The sequence below is a fragment of the Bradysia coprophila genome, unplaced genomic scaffold (genome assembly GCF_014529535.1).
Source record: "Bradysia coprophila strain Holo2 unplaced genomic scaffold, BU_Bcop_v1 contig_373, whole genome shotgun sequence".
Taxonomy (NCBI): domain Eukaryota; kingdom Metazoa; phylum Arthropoda; class Insecta; order Diptera; family Sciaridae; genus Bradysia; species Bradysia coprophila.
This window is the reverse complement of record NW_023503632.1, coordinates 298966-314662: the sequence shown is the minus strand read 5'-3', so window position 1 is coordinate 314662 and position 15697 is coordinate 298966. Positions and strand designations below refer to the sequence as shown.

Below are 15697 nucleotides of genomic sequence, written 5' to 3'. Positions count from 1 at the left end.
TATTTTACATTGGTTTCATTGATTCTTTTATCGACCAACGAACCCTTATTGCCTAAAATTCAATTTGAAACAGGCTACATTCGCTACATTCTGCGAACAACGAGGACATATCGTGACAGTTTAGATGAAAAGTCGGTCTATTCCAGCTGTAAAATTGACGTTTTAAAATCGTTTATTTTTCCTCAATTCTATTAGTGAAAATATAATCAAAGAAATCAATGACCTTGTGACAACTTCGGATATTTATTTTGGTTTGACGTTTAAAAAGTCACTTTCACAGATGTAATAGACCTAGTTGATCCTTACAGTCACATATAATAAGATAATTTTGAAGCATCACCACAATCACGAATTGAACGTTTAAAGTTAGATAATTCTAGAAAATAAAAATTAATTAAATCAAAACACTAAACAGAAATCACCCACTGGTACAATAATACGACGAGAATCTTAGACCGTCTCAAATGTCGATATACAACCTACGGCCTTGAGTGACAATCTTCACATCTAGTGCCTAAAAAAGCATTTATCATCAAGTTGTATACAACGTTTTTCGCAATAAAGTCCTACTTTTCGTCACTTGTTGGTCTACTCCACGGTTATTTCAGCTGGCAAAACGTCATCCAAAAAATTATTGTTAAGAAAATGTTCACAAAAGCGAAAAGATTACGTTTTCGGCTTGTGAAAAATCGTTTTTACAGTACGAAGGAACAACCTATTACACAATGGTGGAAAAGTTGGCTCAATTTCTGATTTTTGGCGTTTGTTTTAAATTTTCATGCGCGCGTTTTTAGCCCCGTACGAAGTACGAAGGGGCTTATAGGATTACGATGCCGTGTGTAATTGATGGAATTCGAAGCAGACGGTAAGGGCAAAGTGTTTGCCTATGTTCATAGATAACGAATCCGCAATAAAAATTTGGGCCGTCTGTCCGTCTGTCCGTCTGTCCGTCACGTCGATATCTTGAGTAAATCAAATCCGATTTCAAAAATTTTTTTTTCCCTGAAAGATAGTCAAAATAGTGAGGCTAAGTTCGAAGATGGGCATATTCGGGTCGGCCCTTCGTGAGTTAGGGCCACCTAAGTGATTTAAGGTCTTTTGGTGATATTTATGGCAAAATAAACGAAGGAAATGTAAATGACACGGCAAATGATAGGTATTGTCAATACCAATCCAGGAAAAAAAAGTTTTTTAAAATCGGGTGAGTGGACCGTGAGTTAGGGCCTTAGAAGTGAAAAGCTACTAGGGCCCTATGTGTATTTTACATAGAACTCAAGTAAATTTCACCCGTTTTTCGTAATTTTTGTGTCATTTGGAAGGTAATCAAAAGCCGAATAGAATGTTGTTGAAAAAAAAATTAAATTTGGGTCCTTGGACTAAGGCCGCTACTAGGGCCCTATGTGTATTTTACATATAACTCAAGCAAATTTCATCCGTTTTTCGTAATTTTTGTTTCATTTGGAAGGCAATCAAAGGCCGAATAGAATGTTGTTGAAAAAAAATTAAATTTGGGTCCTTGGACTAAGGCCACTACTAGGGCCCTATGTGTATTTTACATTGAACTCGAGTAAATTTCATTCGATTTTCGTAATTTTTGTGTCATTTGGAAGGTAATCGAACACCGAATAGAATGTTGTTGAAAAAAAAATTAAATTTGGGTCCTTGGACTAAGGTCGCTACTAGGGCCCTATGTGTATTTTACATATAACTCGAGCAAATTTCATCCGTTTTTCGTAGTTTTTGTTTCATTTGGAAGGTAATCGAACACCGAATAGAATGTAGTTGAAAAAAAAATTAAATTTGGATCCTCGGACTGAGGCCGATACTAGGCCCTATGTGTATTTATACTCAATAAATTAAAATTTTAGGTCAATTCGAAATTTGTGTTACATTTAAAAGGAACGTCGTACGGGGCTTCGTAATTGCGCTATGCGCAATTTTTAAGACGTACACATTTCATAAGAATTTTACTTTACCGACGTTTACGGGCGCAGTAGGTTTACGGTAAGAGTAGGGCGACGGACGAACTAGGGTCACGTACGCAATAGATGTACGGGTTTGTACGGGGCTCAGTCGCAGCAAACGCTCCGACTGTTCTGACGGCTCGTTTTATGTGAAAATTGCATTTTCTTGACGACTGGTCAAACGACATTTCTATTGAGAAAAGTGCATCACTTTCTCTCCCGTGGGGCGAAAATAGAACTTATCTTATTTGAACTGTCACGTTGTTTATGCTTTCGATGGTGGTAAGATGTATCGATGTAGTGAAAAACGACCTAAAACAACCACTCTGGGAGAAAATAGGAAATTCTTACTCGAGCGAAATTACGGTCCTCGCTTCGCTCTTGTTGGAATTTCCTATTTTCTCCATTAGGTAAACAAATAACTATTGGGAGTGTGTCAGTAGTTACGTAATTTTTTTTTTCAAATTGTAGGTTATTCAATCTGTCCGACACTGTGATTTCCCGCACCTCCCACCGTATCAAGTCTAATAAAATTCTTGTGTGCGATTTGTTATTGTATTTGCAATTTAAATTCTACTATTACATTCGAACGGATATCTTATTATTTTCTTCACCAAACACAAATTCTTTTACTGCCTCGAATGTTGATTACGAATATTGAATTTACGAGTTTAAAATACTTTTCGACTGCAATGATATAGGTGTACAAAACGAAAACAATTTTATATTTATATAGAAACAATGTGAGTGTGTTAAGCTGGTATTAGGTGCTGAAAACTAAATAACATTATTATTGTGTTGTTGCCGCATATAATACAAAAAGTTTTTTTTTATTGGAGATATGTGATTTTGTGTTGGACTGTTGCTTTTGGCTTAGTACTGATTCAACATTTACTCGGAAGAGTGTTATCTTGTCAAAGGCAAAAGCAAAAAAAAAATTATAGCAGCAGGAGCAGCAGCAACGAATTTATAGCAAACATTTAATATTAACAAGAATTTTTTTTATTTTGATGTCGGTTATAAACACTTATAGAATAAGACGTCGATGGAACAGTTTTCGTTATAAAGTTTGTATTTCATATATATATTACGTATACATAGACTTCATCTGAATATACTTATACATACAATGCGACACACGAAACGATATGAATTATTGAACATTGAGCCGAAAACAAATATCAATTTTTTATATTATATTGTTTACACCGAATTTTCTACTTCTTTTTAAGTTTGGTTATGTTCCTCCCGGTTCCTTATATTTGCAAGAAACATTAATTTGTTTTTCCTAATTCTCCATTTTCCAAACTTTATTTTTGCGATTGTGATAAACTCTCCATACCATCAAATCGATTTTTTTTTTTCGCATACGCATATATCGAACACAACGTTTGTTTGTCGAATCAATTAAAATGTTGCCCAATTTCACGCATTCAACTTTATAATTGTTATGTGTCAATGTGACTTAATCTAATATAATCGATGTCGAATACACGTCTTTCGGTGTCTTTCCATATTCTAGTTTAAAATGTCAGGCAATTTTTAACGTACGCAACTCTCCGCACTTTGTTTTTCTCTTCGATGATTTGGTTTTTCTGCATTTTTTTTTTTTGGTTTAACTGCGAAACGAAAAAGTTGCGACCAAATTCAACGAGAAAAAAAAGTTTTCATTCGAAAATTTATAAAAAAAGATTGTTAATGGTGGTGCGTAGATAATTTCGTTCTGGATATTTTGAATTTCGTCCGTAGTACAGAAAAAAAACTCGTAGATCGGTTGCGTAATTTTTATTTTTATAAAAAAAAAAATCAGATTTTTTATTCTGCTTATTAATCCAATAAAATATCATATAGAAATATAGGTAATGTTACGTTGTCGACAAATTACTTTATGCTTTCTGTTACCATCTTTCGATCAATTTTTTTTAATGTTTTGCACGAAGACAATGGGGCAAAACATTAAAACCGATCGTTTCACCTTAATGTTTTGCAGCACCATTATTCCAATTTGTCTTTCTCGTCGAACAATTTATTTTGTGCCATGCAATGAACTCACCTCATTTGGCTTGACACACAATGTTTCTTTATTTTAATTATTTTGTTTTTGTCGCTGCTCAGAAAATTATATTGTGTATATCAGTGAAATTCGTTCACATATATTTGTGTTTTATATTTATATACAGAAATCGTTGATGATTGTTCTGGTGTGTGCAAGAGACGTATCGCATACTCTAGCATTGCTACCTAGAAAAACAGACAAGACACAGGGCTACGTAGACCCGTACGATTTCGGCGGAAGCATGCTTGACAAAAAAATGATTAAATTTCAGAAACTGTTTACGTATCATCTCACCGACATGAGTCTGTAATCTTTGATACAAATTGAAATTGGTTTCTGTTTTTGTTGTGAAAGGAATAAGTTAATAACTGTGGACGCACCGGTTATTAAAGAATGTTTTGATTACTGTGAACGCCGGTTATTTGTTGCTATATACTCGGAACAACATCATTAAATTTCATTTGTTGCATTCGTCGTTTTTCTTTGAAAATTAAATAATCGAATGATTTGGTGAAGTTTGTTCCTGCTTCTGCGAAATAGTTAGTCGAAGGACTTTAATTCCTTCGCCAGAATCAATACAATTTTTAAAAAGTTTCCCAAGCTCCTCAAGCTAGATGACCCGCAGGGTGCCGTACTTATTCGACTACATATTAAGAGTCAATTTGCCAAAACTTCGAACAAGTTTGATGCAACAGGAAAACAAGCCATCGTCTATTTTTGGAGGGTATACAGTAATTGAATCCAGGGCCTATTATGTAGAATTAATTCACAAAATTCACCAAAATTCACAAAAATTTACGGAGTCAGGAAACTCAAAAAAAAATCAACGTAGAATATTATTCTGACCAAAAAAATGTTCTACAGCTTATGCTAACAGTCTTTCGTTTATTGTATAAACTTGATATAAGGTGCATAATTGTTCAATTTTTGTACCTAGAATTTGGATTCATAAAACAACATAAATACTTCAAATATTAACTAACATCAAAATATTAATATAAATTTCTTTCGTTTCCCATTCACAAAAAGTCATATCTGACTGTTGAAAATTAAGTCTAGCTCAAAAATTTCGGTTTAAAGTTTGCGAATTTTGTGAATTAATTCACAAAATTTACAAAATTCACCAGAAAATTCTACATAATAGGCCCTGATTGAATCAAGGGACCATCCTGAGTCATTTGCAGCAAAAAAATCCTCGAAGTAATTATGTTTTCACGCCAGAAATCTTGAAAAAATGGTCTGCATTAGGGTGACCAAAATAGTTTTTGTTGCATATCACCGACAGTACGTAACGCATTTATCTGAAATTATGTTCATTGGTAGAGGTGTTAACGCCACATATGGCCTTTAAAACATTTCGAAATGTTTCGTGTATGTGCTGCAGTAGCTATTTTAGAGGAAAAAAATTCCAACTTTTGGAGAGTGTTTACAAAGATAGAATTGGAAGATATGTGTGTCGTTGGGTAGGTATTGACCCCTACTATCCATGACACCATGATTTTCTCAGTTGAGGCATTTTTCCTCAATTTTAGACCAAACAAACACTTACGACACGATTCTCAGATTATTTTCAAAAACTTTTCTGTTCTTCTCTGTACAACATTCCCAAAAATTTAAGCCCACTTGAGCAAAAATTGAATCATTTCCCCGATGAATTTGCGAATTTTCAAGTTCAAGATCCACTCAATTTTTTTAGTTGGCGAACTTTGACGACTCACGAAACATACTTTTTCGACAAACTTCTTTCAGTTTTTATTTTTTCCAGTTAAAGTGGACCCCAATTAGTCGAATAAGACTATTACAGCTAACAAGTTTTTGGTAGAGGTCAAAATATGTGGGCAACCGAAAAAGCCTTTAGAAGTAGTTGCAAAAGTTGTTGCAAAAAACTTTTTCCTTTTACAGATTTTGCAACTACTTTTGCAACTCTTTCAGCCGGCTCCCAGCCTTTCGAAGTAGTTGCGAAAGTTGTTGCAAGAAACATTTTCCTATTACAAATTTTGCAACTTCTTTTGCAACAACTTCAGGAGGGTGCTTGTTTCTGACGTACAAGCGGTTCTGTTCGGTTTGCAAGTTGTTGTCTTTTGTAATGATTCGCGATAAAAAAATATTTTTTTTTGTGAATGAGCAGTAGATCGTTAAAACAGTGTTCGGACAATAAACCAGCATCTATAGTGACCGACATCAAGAGTTTTTTTTTGTAAATAAACTTTGTTTTTCTCAAGTATACCAGACCAGATTCAATAGTTTTGTTGCCGTCTCTAAAAGGTTAATGAATATGAATCAGGCATCTCTCGATTATTATACGGTGTTTAAGTAGAGCGAAATTGAAAATCAACTCGGGGTCTGCTGTCATCGATAATACAAAAGAATCTGACAGCAGACCCCGAGATGGAACAATAGGATGTCGTTTCGTCATCTCTCTCACTCAAACACTCTATTGTCTAAAAACCGATCTCTCTATGCATCATGATTAACCTTTCGATTTCTTTCTACTTCCAGGATAAAACGTCGCCTGCACATGCAATATTAAATGGAACTTAATGACATTACCGTTTCAACAACGGAGTGCCACAATGTCCTTTACCAATAAAACAATGACGGCCACCACAACCGTTAAAAATGTGGTCATTTCCGGATATTTGAAAAAACTGAAAACAATGAAAAAGAAATATTTCGTGCTATACAGTGATGGTGATAAGCCGGCACGGCTCGAATATTATGATACCGAAAAAAAGTTTCGGTCGCGTCATGGTAATCCGAAACGTACCATTGTGTTAAAAAGTTGCTTTCATATCAGCAAACGATTGGACACCAAGCACAAGTCGGTCATTTCTCTGTATACCAAAGATGATTGTTTCTGTATCGTGTTCGATGCGGAGAATGAAATGAATACATGGTTACAGTCACTATTGTCACTGCATCGAATTGAAGATACCGAAGGAGATAGACCACGAACTCACATTGGTAAGTCGGAGTAGAATTTTTTGTTTGTTTTTTTTTTAAATATTTTATTCTGTCTCTCTCTCGGTATTGTTTTTGCAATCACAAATCGTGATTTCATTTTGCTAGTAATATTTTCGTCAAAGGTTGGGAATATACTTTTTAAATTGCCACTATCAATATCTGAAACGTATAAAATGTATGCAACTGACCCTGCATAATGCAATAATTGCAATTAGAGAGGTATATTATACTTTATTCACGGAACACACCAATGGTATATATTATAATAATGTAACGAGCAACAATGTTGCACAGAGGTGCGGGAAAACAGGAAAATAGGAAAATATGGAGATTTGTTTGCTTTCTCGCCTCCCGGGTAAAAATTTCAGTCTCAGTGAGATCATAAAATAAGTAGTCTCAGGGGTCCCATTTGAGTCTCATCGACTTTTTCAGTTTTTTGTAAATGAACAAAAATGAACGAGAGAAGCTGAGTGATCTCGTTTCGACTATTTTTCGAGAATGTTTGAGGATGAACAAGTAGTCTTTTTGGACTTTTATTTGTTAGACGTGATGAGGCTGACCCACGGGCTTTTTTAAGCGTGTAATTTACACATTGTGTGTAAAAACTTTTAAAAAGTGTGTAATCTTACACACTTTTGTGTTTGCACCAAAAATGTGTAATTATACACGTTTTCAGAGAAAAAAAATTCACCAACAGTCTACTTGAAGCAACACTCAAAAACTGGAAAGTCAGCATGCAATATTTGGTCGATGAGAAACTATTATATAACTATAGAGTAGGAATTTCGCGCGGCGCGAGATTCCATTTTTTACTATATAAACGTAGGAATCTCGCGCCCATACGGCGCGAGATTCCTAGCAACCGTCCTTAATTTACAAACGATTCCCAAAATCTTTTATGAGCAATTCCCTGACGATTTTCGACATCCAACTACAAATTCAGAAAACTGTCAAAAAAAAATCATCGATCTGATAAAATGGGAGAGGGATTTCGTAGATAGTCTTTCAGAAGCTGAGACCGGATTAGGGAAAAAAATTACAAGCTTAATGGGCATGTGGTTTCCGAAGGAAATTTCAGTCAAGATTTCTCTCAGCTTCAACAAGAAATTACTTCATCAATTTTCGAAATGTTCGAGTGTGACTGTCAGATAAGAGAGATACTTACAATTACGATCGCTCGATCATATCTTAGTTGAACAAATGAGAACGTGCCATCGAGTAGCATGTCCAGATTAAGAGTTTCGTTATTCGCACAGTAATATTTCGATCTGGCTTGTACCAACAGTGTTCTCCGGTACAATTACTGTAAATTGTCTGTCAGAACAGAGAGGGAAAATTCGATACGGTCAAAACATCGCTCGCGCGATTTTGAGGTCATTGCACAATAGTTTTGTTTGAAGGGTATTATTTTCCGTTTTTATGTAAAGTGTGTAATTATTACACACTTTTTCCAAAAGTGTGTATTCGCAAAAAGGTAATTACACACTTTTCAAATTTGCGAATAGGTACGTAATAACATTTGAGAAAAACTGTGTAATTTCTCGAAAAGCTTAAAAGTGCCCCTGGGCTGACCGAGTGGTCACGGATTTAATACTTTTCGAGACTGAACGAGTAGTCTCTTTGCCAACATTAACGGGTGTGCGAGACTGGATGAGTGGTCTCATTTCTAGACTTTTGAGAACGGAAAATTGTTCTCATTTCGAAAACAATTTACGACTTTGAGAACGAAATAGTGGTCTCATTTCGAGAAAATATTTTTTTGGACTTTTGAGAACGGAAAAGTGGTTTCATTCAAGAAAATGTTTTCATGGACTTTAAGAACAGGAAAAGTAGGAAAATATGCCGTTTTGCTTGCTTTCTCGCCTATAGTTACTGTTATACAAACCCGAATTTCTTAATTAAGATATTCGGATCCGTCTAGTGAATACCTTTTATTTGTCGTATCGCACATCATTTGAGCGAAACCATCAAGCCAGAGATATGCTGGAAGAACTAGTGAAAAACAAGCAAAACAAAACAAAAATACCAAACTCCTGTCGCTGTTTTGGAGCACTTCCCGTTGAGTCGCGACATCGTTCATACGACAGGAAGTTAGGTGCCCCAAAACAGAGACAGAAGTTTGGAGACAGAAGTTTTGCCTGTTTTTCACTATTCTTTCAAGCATACCTCTGTCGCTCAAAAATCGTATGTGATATGTCAAATGAAAGGTATTGACAAGACAAAACAAAATATTTCAATTTTAAGAAAATCGGGCTTGTAGCTATTGTTGAGAACGCAAGCAAAACTGCATATTATCTAGAGAAAATGTCGGGCCGCCCGGGTTCTTATCCGGCCCGACCGGGCCTGGGCCGGGCGGGCTTCAAATCTGTCGGGCCGAGCTTGGACCGGACCTAAAAAATCAAATTTTTGGCCCGATTTTCAAAGTTTCGCGCACTTTTTTATATGAAATTTGCTTTCGGGCCGCCCGAAAATGTCGGCCCATCCGAGTTTTTATCCGGCCCGATCGGGCTTGGGCCGGGCGGGCTATAAATACGTCGGGCCAGTTCGGGCCGGGCTTTAAAAATGAATTTCGGACCGGGCTTCGGGCCGTACGGGCTTCAAAAAAACATCGGCCCGCACACCTCTAATATTATCCCACTTTTCCTATTTTCCCGCGCCTCCCACACTGTGGATTGTTGATTTTCTTTTCGAAATTATAAGCAGTCAACATACCAATAATAAATAAAAGTCTGAAACATACATATCCACCACACGGGGAACTTTTTCACTTTTCTTTATATATTCGTAACGATAACGTGCGACAGGAAATTAGGTTTAAAGAATATAACGTAATAAATACAAATATTGTGGATAAAAGAGCGTGGTTAGATAAGACCAATAGGTTGTAACAGAAAAAAGAAAAGTTCGCACGAAAATTTCTGCTATAAATTATAAACGCCGTATGCGTTTCGGTATGGGCGTACAAACCATATTGGACTGGACATCGAATTAAAATCAAGAAATGATTGCATTTTGATAATCGCAATCATCTTCCTCGAAGCCGGAACGAATTATCTGAAGCATAAAAGCACAATGGTCGACCGAGCGGAAAGCCAAACTGACTGTGTCAACACTTATTTCAACACTTTATCTATCACAGTAATTTGCATTCAAAGTTGAGGTAATATACCAGGTCATAGTGGTATCACTGGTACTACCAGTCTGGTAGGGAACAAGCTGATGAACTAGTTTCGATGTCTCCTTTTTTTTAAGTCCAGAACCAAGTTTTACCTGTATCAGCAGCTACAGTGTTCAGAACCAGAACTCGATGGTAAGCTATCTTTTTCTCCTATGACTGGGAATCCCTCCACCAAAAATATGCCAAAAACTACATTCGTATAAACGAGGAGCTTACGAATGGACTCATTTCGTTCTCGACTATACTTTGCTCCCTGATTGGAAACAGTCCACTTTGCGACCAGTGAGGCGAAATTGAAATAGCTGAATACATTTTCTGACACGGTCCAACCCACATAGTATCCTGAAGAGGGATTTCGGCATCAACTCTCTTTCCTCTATTCTATGTCAACTCTACTGATAGAGGTCGACTCAGCGTTTCACTGAAAGATGTCGCTGTTACAAAGCCAATGTCAACAGAAATAGTTGCATACTAGATGTGAGATTGCCGATACGATTGCTCCGCTTCGCTAAATAGGCCCTATATCGACTTGGTGATAAGTCTTCAAAAAGGATATGATGAAACCTCAGCAAACATTTTAACACTTCAAACCCTTCCTCCAACAAAATATTGGGCCGATTGAAAAGCTGATTACTGTTCTGGACTTATAAGGTCATGTACCTATATCAGCTTAGAAAACTTACATCGTAAAAGGCAAATATGAAACAAAATTTAGACAAAACCGACTCACCGAAGATATGCGGCTGGGATTTCTAACAGTAGTCTGATAATTAACAGACGCAGACACTGACCCGTCATCCAGTTCGACTAATTTTTTATTTAAAGGGATTTCAGTCCAGTTGTCAATGACTAGAATTTCGATGATTCCCAGACGTTCCACATGATATATCCCGCACCTAAAAGTCCCGTCAATTGCACTTGTATCATAAATAACGATTGTAAATAGCGACTTTAACTAAATAAATATTCAGTAACTCAATTCCTTTCTCAACATTATTTATATTTGACAGTTTAGTTAAGCCACAGTACAGTTCAGTTTTTTTTTTGTTATATGTAAACTGTCTACATGATTCCGTGATAAGAATGCACTTAAAAAGTAAAGTCTTTTTTTGGTGCGCGACTTTTGTTGATCGGCAAATATTATACGTTGTATATCCACTTTCAAACGTAACTTGTAAATGCGTTTATATTTCTGTATGTTTTTCAACTTGTTTTGTTGCAGAAAATTTTGTGCAACATTGTAACAAGAATGATATCATGTAAATCTTTTGAATTTCAGCGCTATAAGTAATTCATGGCTGTTGTATGTACGTTGTGTCACGGCTAAAGCAAACGAATGTTAAGTGTGTCTGACGCCAACCAACCAAAAATACGCCTTACAGAATTGTGTAAAACAAAAAACTTGTAGAATTTCATTCCCTTATGGGATGGCATTTCAGAATTTTCGGTTTTTGTCTAAAGCAACAAAATGTGAAAAAGATCCGTTCGAAAGTATCCAAAATATTTGGTGCCGTCAACATAAATCTTAATAAATAAACTGTGGATGATGCACGTTAAGAGAATTATAGAAATGCAATTTCAAAGACCCTGAACCCTTACTTCGTAAAACTTCCTGTGACTCCTGGGATTTATTTAGTGCATTACTCGAAACTGTGGGTTTAATGGATTGCTAGAAATGACAACCAGAGTATAATTTGGTGGCTTTCAAGATTACTCTAGCTTACATTTGGCGCAATTTAGCTAATTTGGATTTTCTAGGATGTTTTACACATTTGGACTACCAGGCCTTTCTCCAGGCCCGTATCGGGTAATAAAACGATTTGCCATAGGTTTCAAGCCTTACTCCAAATGCATGTTTATACCATTGTAGAGTACATTGCTTTCATGAACGGACGGTATTCCACCAAAATGATCCGAGTTCGATTCCCGTGTCAGCCAATTCCACATCGATTTTTCGCATTAGTGACGGCATAAAGTTCTCTCAAGCTTCATAATTTGGGTAGTTGCAGTTGGTTTGGTGGCTGCAACGATGTACACACTGAATGACTCGTATGACGCGACCCAAATACGATGAATTTGTGTACAGACTACTAGCCTACATTTGGGCGTGATATGAAATATAAGCGTCTAACTTTCCTCAGAAAGTATGTACATTGTACATGCCTCGAGGCGTTCGGGAGTCACGTTGAGCCGGTGGTCCAGACAGCACTTGTTCTTGGGTGTAAGGGGCTCTTAGTGAGGTCTCTAAACGAAAGAACAAATAATTAAATGCTTCTGTCGTAAAAACCATCACCAGCAAATGAAAAAGTTTCAAAATTTCTGTTAGTTTTGGAAGCCAAACAGTTGCGGAAATTATAATGGAAAACTAGCAAGAAATGGAAATGGAAATCATATTTTTCCGAAGTAAACATAAAGCGATCAGTGAATAGTATTTTTCATACGCGCGTTGTATTTTCTCCCCTTAATAAGCCATGAGAAAATTTTATTTTCTTGACAACTGGTCGAATGACATTTCTAGTGAGAAAAATGCAACACTTTCTCTCCTACGGGGAGAAAATAGAATTTTTCTCATTCGAACTGTCACTGTCAATGTTTTTGTAAATGGTATGGCTAATCGATGTTTTTGTTTCTCTGGGACAAATTGGGAAATTCCGACTCGAGCGGAATTGCGGCCAGACCGAAGCGCTCTTGTTGTCACCTCGGTAAACAAATAACTATTGTTAACAAAGAGAAAAAAAGTGCAAAGGTTGTTGATTGTGGTCAGAGCGTAGCGAGGGCAACACGTTACTCGAGATAATGAAATTCCCTACTTTTTCACTAGGTCAACGCAACGTTTTTCCTAACAAAGGGGTTCTAAGTTTCAGCTGAGGTGAGAAAATGACTGTTTTCTCGCCTGCGTTGCAAAATAGTTATTTATACAATCGAGATGCAAAGTAGTTTATTAGGCTCTAGATATGTAATTATGACACGAGGCCGCAGGCATAAAGATTTTTTCTTCAATTTATCCACCATCGATCCGTTTCGATATTCCCTAGGAACAAAGTCCTTTATACGGGATGGTTGTGTTTACATGTAGTGAATCGTTTAATTTCTAGACTGTTTCAATTGCAATAACTACTAGTTTCCAACATTCAAATACTACACACTACATTCGCTTACTAAAACATGTGTCCCGACCAATGAAGAAATATAACTTTAAAAAAAACTAAATTTACAATTCATATACCGTTTTAAATGTTAAAATATACTCAATGTTATTCACGTCTCGACTTATCTGCCTATATTGTTCGCAATACATATACCTTGTGTGTTTACCTAGATGTGTATTAAATGCGACGACCGATACTATTTTATTTGTGACAAAAAAAAACAACACAAAAAATTATCATAGACGAGAAAAAATAACCGAAAACACCGAAATAGATTCGGTTGCTATTTTTGAATTTTTCTCGAAAAAGAAGAGGCGACACAACAACATACTTTAAAGTCTAAATTGTTGGTACAAATTTTTTTTTCCAATGTACGTGCATACATAACGCCGCGCGTACACACAATTTATTTTTGCGCATACACATAGTTTGCCGCTGTGTTGGAATATCAAAATAATGTAATTGCTGCGGTGTGTTCGATCCTATCTGTTTCATTCAAAAGATATCGGGACCGTTCGCAATTAACACCGGTCCCAAGGCTGAAATTAATTGGCCAAATAAAATATTCAAACTTGATACACTGATAAGAGATCTCATCGTTGACGCTGCTAGCACCAAAAATGTTATCACCATCCTGTTAGATTTAAATTGATTTTGGTTTAGATTACTTGACGACCTTTAATTTCTTTTCTAAACAAATGAAGTAACAGATTCAACAGACAATATTACTATTAGCACATTATATAATATCCAATGGTAACATTGGCTGTCAAATCTATTACTTCATTTGATAAGAGCTTAACATTAGATTAACATACTCTTCGCTATATAAGTGAAGACTGGCCGCAACGCATCACATAGCATTGTCATTGCTGTCGATAACAGATGAATATAGTCGTGTGTAACAACAAATCATAGTCCAGTTGCAATTTTGACAGTTTCAAAAAGATCATTCAGTTACTTCGTCACCTGTGGAATCTACCATCAATTTGAAAATAGAAAAGTCTAAATGAAAATTTCTCTTCTTCAACAGAACATGTCTGGCAAGTACAAGTGCAACGCCGTGGCATCGCTGAAGAACGTGGTATTATCGGCAATTATCATCTATGTCTGTCAGAAAAGTCTCTAACGCTCGTCCGAACCGGCCAACCTAGAACAATTACCGGCGAAAATCGGACACCGAGCGTGGAATTTTTACTAACAACAATCAGAAGGTAATGTTTTTCAAGTGTAACCGAATCATTCGGACGACATTACTGATTGTTTTTTACGCTGTTTTAGGTGTGGAGATTCACAATGCTATTTTTACATGGAAGTGGGAAGACATAGTGTAATTGGTCCGGGCGAATTATGGATGGGAACCGAGGATCCTCTTATTGCTCAAAATATGCACACAACAATTATTGGGTATGAATGACCAAAATGGTTTTTTGTTGTGTCGGACTGGTTGTTCTGGTTGAGGTTATTGTATGGTTGATTGTTTCGTGACTTGGGTCAGGTCGTTCTTGTACTTCTTCGGTACTAATGATTTGTGGATTATGACATGGAACACATCAAATTACATCGAGTCGTGTAATATCCTCTCAGCTGAAACAGAATTTTTTCTGACTGCTTCCTTGTTCTTAAAGATTTGTTGAAGGTGACGTGAAACAATGGATTATTTTCCAGAATATCTTTTCTCGAGTCTTTTCCACAAAAATCTGTTTCCCTAAGCCGAGTATCCATAACTCTTCTTGGTGAATCTATTTTAAACAAGTCGTGCGATCATCTCATCCAAAATCTACAGATAACATATTCAATCAGTCCCGATAGTTTAAGATCTTAATACGAAGTACTAACGAAAATTCACTCCGCAGCGCTATGTCAGCAGTAACCAAACGCGATGACTTCAATCCAATAACAAGGAATCGGTCATCATCAGCGAACGAAGCAAGTCGTCCCAGCCAAATGTTACAACGCCGACAAACGCATGTCGGAACAAAACCGTTCAATGTATCAACGTCAGGAGGTAAGTCTTGTCAATGTTTTGTGAATGGTGGTACACGTTCACTGAAGTCGACTGATGGTAAATGGAGCCAATTTCGTTCGTTATGTTTTTCGTACAATAGTTTTTGCGGTATCATCCCACAGTGGAAGAAGTTTGGGCAGGGGTTATTACGAGGAAATTTTGTAAGGATTTTTGATAAATTTAGTGTTTTGCAGAACTCTATCGAATTTTTAAGGGATTTTTAAGAACATTTTAGGAATTAAAAATAATTTGTTTAGGATTTTCAAAGAGCGTTTTAGGAATTTTAAACAATTTTGAGAAACTTTAAAGATGTTTGAGGAATTTTAAACATATTTGAGGAACTTTAAAGAAGTTTTAGGGTTTTTAAAGAATTGTTAT

At 36.3% G+C, this 15697-nt stretch overlaps 1 protein-coding gene across 5 annotated transcripts in view; it reads left to right on the top strand.

Annotated features, from left to right (window-relative positions):
- LOC119082059 (serine-rich adhesin for platelets) overlaps positions 1–15697 on the top strand; it is a 43536-nt gene that overhangs the window by 13616 nt on the left and 14223 nt on the right. For 4 of the 5 annotated variants that reach the window (XM_037191394.1, XM_037191392.1, XM_037191393.1 and 1 more), the window contains exons 2-5: positions 6518–6984; positions 14345–14525; positions 14593–14718; positions 15168–15319. In XM_037191394.1, coding sequence (XP_037047289.1) covers positions 6561–6984; positions 14345–14525; positions 14593–14718; positions 15168–15319 — 883 coding nt within the window. In that variant the 5' untranslated portion in view covers positions 6518–6560. Of the gene's footprint in view, positions 1–2873; positions 3032–6517; positions 6985–14344; positions 14526–14592; positions 14719–15167; positions 15320–15697 lie in introns of those variants that run through there. The other variant, XM_037191391.1, reaches the window with a different exon arrangement.